The following is a 4,897-nucleotide window of genomic DNA, read 5'->3' as shown; positions in this document are numbered from 1 at the left end:
TACTCTTGACAACACTATTTTAAAATACACCAACTCCTTTTATTTTGAACAGGTCATGGTGATCAAATCAAGTTTTATTTATACATTTTAAAACGATTTTTGGTCCAGCCAAAGTGCTGTACATATAATACAAAATACCCTACAGTAAGGACACTTTACAGCAAATACAATGTGAAAACATGACCCCAGATGAAAAGCACATTTTTCCCGGTCTGTCTTTGTTCCTCAGCTCTAAGCGTGCAGTGGATGAGAGTGAGGTGGAGGCAGCAGAGAGACGGAGCCTCCGCTGCGTCTGGGTCACCGGGGGTCGGGCCCTGACGGAACAGGAGGCCGCCGTTGAGATTGTTTCTGAAGCGAGGCTCCTCCTTCAGGAAGACCTGGCCCGCTTAGGAGTTCAGTGGGACCCGACAACCCTTCCTCCTGGAGCTCCTGCCGTAAACAGCCCTGACGACTCAGACACCTCAACTGCATCAGCTTTGAGCTCACATGAAGCACAGGTTGACAACAACAAAGGTCCCCAGCAAGGAGACAAGATTGAGAAAAGTAGAGATATTGAAAGACATGGAGAGAAGAGTGAGGAGAAAAACAAACTGAAGGAAGAAAAAGAAAAAGACAAAAGAGAGCAGGGGTCAAAGTTCCAAGTCAGGGTGGTAAACAGAAAACCAGAGGAGCACAGACAATTAAATAGGACAGACAACAGAAACACTATGAATGGAGTGCAAGTAGAAAGAAGCAAAGGTACAAAAAATGATGAGACAAATGACAAAATATTAACGGCAAACAATACAGAAGATGAAAAAAGAGAAAGGCAAAAGCAGACAAGGCCGAAGCAAGGTGGGGAAGAGCAGAAGAAATGCGAGCAAAAAGAAGGAGAGAAGAGTAAAGAGATTGTCTCAATCAGACCAGAGAGTCCTCAGGCCAACCGTCCTGTCCCTGAAAGGAGCCTGACCCAGGAACTAGCTGATATCATATCCAGCCCCCTGCCTCTACCGACGCTACGTCCTCAGCCCTCTCTCTCCCCTATGCCTCCTCCTCGGTTTAGAGCTCCAGTATCACGAGTAGAAGAACAACACATCGTTCCTGTAAGGACATCAGATGGCCTTGCTGCCTCACCTGTGCACCCACGTAGACTGATGCACTCGAGAGCCTTAAGCAAAGTCCTCAACTCTATACAAACTGACAAAAGCCTACAAAATAACGTAGCGGCTGCAGAGACATCGAACTCAATACCCTCAGCGCCTGCAGGCCAGGTGACTTCAGCGGTTAGTGTGCCTGACCCCTCGGAGAAAACCCCTCCTGGTATTTCTTCACCTTCAGATGCAGATATGTTAGACAATCCCCTCATTGTCTCTCCTGCCTCTGTTCCCTTATTCTCTCCTGAGGCCAAGCGAAGAAGGATGGATGGTGGAGAGGTAGATACCTTTTCATCTCCTGAGCTGTACGCAGGAGAAGCTGAGGGAGATGTTAAAAAAGGAGAGGAGAGTTTTGGTGACAGCTTTGAATTGGACACTCAGACAGAAAGAATGATTGTTCAAGCGGCATTCCAACACAGAGATGGGATTGATAGAGGTACGAGTCAAACAGTAGAAACAGAAATGATAGAGGATGTGGTAAAGACAGCTGTAGAAATCAATCAGGACAATAATGAGGGACATGTTGAAGCCCCAGTTGATGCATGTCCAAGATTCAATGTTTCTATCACAGATAGTCAAATGGAGCTCATTCTCAACACCAGCAACCAGGTGAGTATCCAGAATAATCCATTATGTTATTCTTATATTATGTACATGTTCAAGTGGTTTACAAATCAAATATTGTTTTTACAGTATTCCCCTGGTCCATGGGGGGATAATGTAGTCGAAGATAAGGATGAAGGCGGCGATGAGGAGGCTGCCTCTGAGAGTGTTAACAGGAGCAGTAGCTTCCTGTTCGACAGCCTGTACGACAGCTCTCTGCTGGCTGCTCTCGACCAATCAGACGAAGAGGAGCCTGTTGGCCAGGAGATCATAAACCCTCTTCCATCGTGCCAGGAGCAGAGACGCAGTGAGCTTCTCGCAAATCAGGAGGCTGAAAATCAGGAGGCGGTCCAATGGGGCGAGTCCTCCTTCAACCTGTCAGAGTGGGGCGACTCGCTGATGGTGGGGGAACACTTTCTGGAGAGGCAGTGCTTGCTCAAACACACAGAGAGAACTCAAGGGGCCACTCGTCAGAAAGCTCAGCAACCCAACACAGACAATGTTCAGATGTCAGAATCACAACCCAAACTCCGTCAGACAAAGCCACAACCCACTACTACAACTACTACCACAAATCAAAATGAGCATGACAAGAAAAACGCCAGTAATAATCAAGGCAATAAACACACAAATAAACAGCATAGTTATTCACAGAGCGACAATAAACCAGGCAAGAGACAGGAAAGGATCAATGAACATGGGAAGCAAGGAGAGACACACGTAAAGAAAGGAGAAATGAATGCTGTATTGTTCGATAAGGCAGTTTTAAATCACCCAGAAGTCCAAAACGCACCTGAAAGCTGTTTTGACTGCAGCCCTGGTTTGCAAGACATCTTTGACCGCTGGCCTAGTATGTCTGACCAGCCCTGGCAAAACACTACAACCGGCCACCTGACAACCCATACACTCAAACATGCTGCAAATACAGCAGAAGTTCCAGATCCACCTCAGACCTCAATACAGGTGGAGAGAAAAGGAGCAAATTCAAAAGCCGTTGTTGCTGAGAATGATTCTCGGGAGGAACGTGACAGTGAGAATGTAACGGAGAGACCAGGCTCTGCCGGTGATCTTATTCCCCCTACTCAGGAAACTCCACCTGTCACACCAAGAGTAAAAATGACGACGTCATCTGTGCAGTCACCTCTCATCGCTAAGCCAATCAAACAGTCGACTCCATCAACTCGGCTGCTACAAAAACAAGTGATCACAAAATGTCCTACATCTGGCCCGGGACACAGTAGAAATCGATCAGAAGCTGACACTGAACAGCCTAACTCTACATCAGATCGCTCCCACGGACACCAGCGGGGACAGAAACCCAACACTGTTACACGCTCGAGGGCTAGAACAAAACTCTTGCTACACAGTGACCAGAACCTAAGCCCTCCCGGAGGTCCTGCTTCCCCGCCCCCCCGGGGGAAGCTCCCCTCTGATGCTGAATCACCTGTGACTGATGAAGGCTTTTCACTTCAGCTGTCCCAGGATACATCGCTCGGTTCCAGCAGCTCAGGGGCCTTCTCCATTGTAGACGTGGCAAGTGACAGGCGCCTCTTCAACACTTTCATCAATGAGTGGAAAACAAAGGAGCGGTACTCTCTGGCTTTGGCCTGTGAGAAGAGGGAGCACAGTAATCAAACTGAGGAGGAAATAGGAGGGAAACATAAGAGAGGTAATTGATAACTGACAGTTAAATATGATACCTGTTTTTGCCAAGCGCTAACCCAGTGATTGAATATATCTAGTTTTGCTTGGACAAGTCTCCCTTGCATTTGTGTTTTTGCATGGTTATCTAACACATGATACATTTTAAACATTATAAGCAAAGCCCATGCTGTTTGCAATGTCCTCATCCATGCCTGTGTTGTGTGTGCAGCATCAGCAGCTAACCAGAGGCTCCACAGGGACGATGGGTTTCCAATAATAGATAGGGATGGACAGGTGTTGATTGGACTGTCTGTCTGCTGGGGGGCAAGAGATGCCTACTACGTGTCTCTGCAGCAAGAGCAGAGCAAAGGTATTATACACACACATACATACAACTTATTTTCTTATAAGTGTATGTTTGCACCATTAGACACCAAAGCAAATTCCTTGAATGTGTAAATGTACCTGGCAATAAACTTGATTCTGATTCTGATGTCTTTTCCACCTCAGGTTTGAGCGCGAGTCTGGCCCCTCCCCCTCTGGATGATGATTTGCCAGTGAGTGAGAGGCTGCAGCAGGTGAAGGCCGGTCTGAGCAGGACGCCTACCGCTCCAACAGGAGGTGTGGTCGTCACGTGGGACATCATCCAGGTGTACAAGACGCTGGTCATGAGTTGTGGCATCAGCTTGGAGGGAAACTGTGAAGATCCCAAGGTGAGGGAAATCATTATGGTATTTCATTTAATACCTCTGATAATACATTCTCACACAACAATGACTTTTTGTACTCTTATGATCAGTGTCACTGCAGTCGGTTTTCTATAAACACGGTTTGCCATCAGAATAACTTGAACAGTGCTAAAATCATAAACATAATCTACACATAGGTGTCGTATCAAATGCTCATATAATCATTTAAATAATATACAGTGGGGCAAAAAAGTATTTAGTCAGCCACCAATTGTGCAAGTTCTCCCACTTAAAAAGATGAGAGACCTGTAATTTTCATCCTAGGTATACCTCAACTATGAGAGACAGAATGAGAAAAAAAAATCCAGAAAATCACATTTTCTGATTTTTAAAGAATTTATTTGCAAATTATGGTGGAAAATAAGTATTTGGTCACCTACAAACAAACAAGATGTCTGGCTCTCACAGACCTGTAACTTCTTCTTTAAGAGCCTCCTCTGTCCTCCACTTGTTAACTGTATTAACGGCACCTGTTTGAACTCGTTATCAGTATAAAAGACACCTGTCCACAACCTCAAACAGTCACACTCCAAACTCCACTATGGCCAAGACCAAAGAGCTGTCAAAGGACACCAGAAACAAAATTGTAGACCTGCACCAGGCTGGGAAGACTGAATCTGCAATAGGTAAGCAGCTTGGTGTGAAGAAATCCACTGTGGGAGCAATTATTAAAAAATGGAAGACATACAAGACCACTGATAATCTCCCTCGATCTGGGGCTCCACGCAAGATCTCACCCCGTGGGGTCAAGATGATCACAAGAACGGT

General features: G+C 46.0%; 1 protein-coding gene across 1 annotated transcript; it reads left to right on the top strand.

The window, feature by feature from the left end:
* Positions 1-153: 153 nt before the first annotated feature.
* LOC104954686 (DNA polymerase theta-like) lies at positions 154-4,093 on the top strand (the record flags this gene model as incomplete). Its single annotated transcript, XM_010781866.1, has 4 exons — positions 154-1,742; positions 1,827-3,405; positions 3,610-3,750; positions 3,891-4,093. Coding segments are annotated over exons 1-4 (3,486 nt in total), but the record flags the coding sequence as incomplete, so codon positions are not given.
* Between the last annotated feature and the right edge of the window lie 804 nt (positions 4,094-4,897).

This window comes from Notothenia coriiceps, unplaced genomic scaffold (genome assembly GCF_000735185.1).
Source record: "Notothenia coriiceps isolate Sejong01 unplaced genomic scaffold, NC01 NC01_scaffold00023601, whole genome shotgun sequence".
Classification (NCBI taxonomy): Eukaryota; Metazoa; Chordata; class Actinopteri; order Perciformes; family Nototheniidae; genus Notothenia; species Notothenia coriiceps.
Note: the sequence above shows the minus strand (reverse complement) of the source record. Positions and strands in the feature narration are given on the sequence as shown.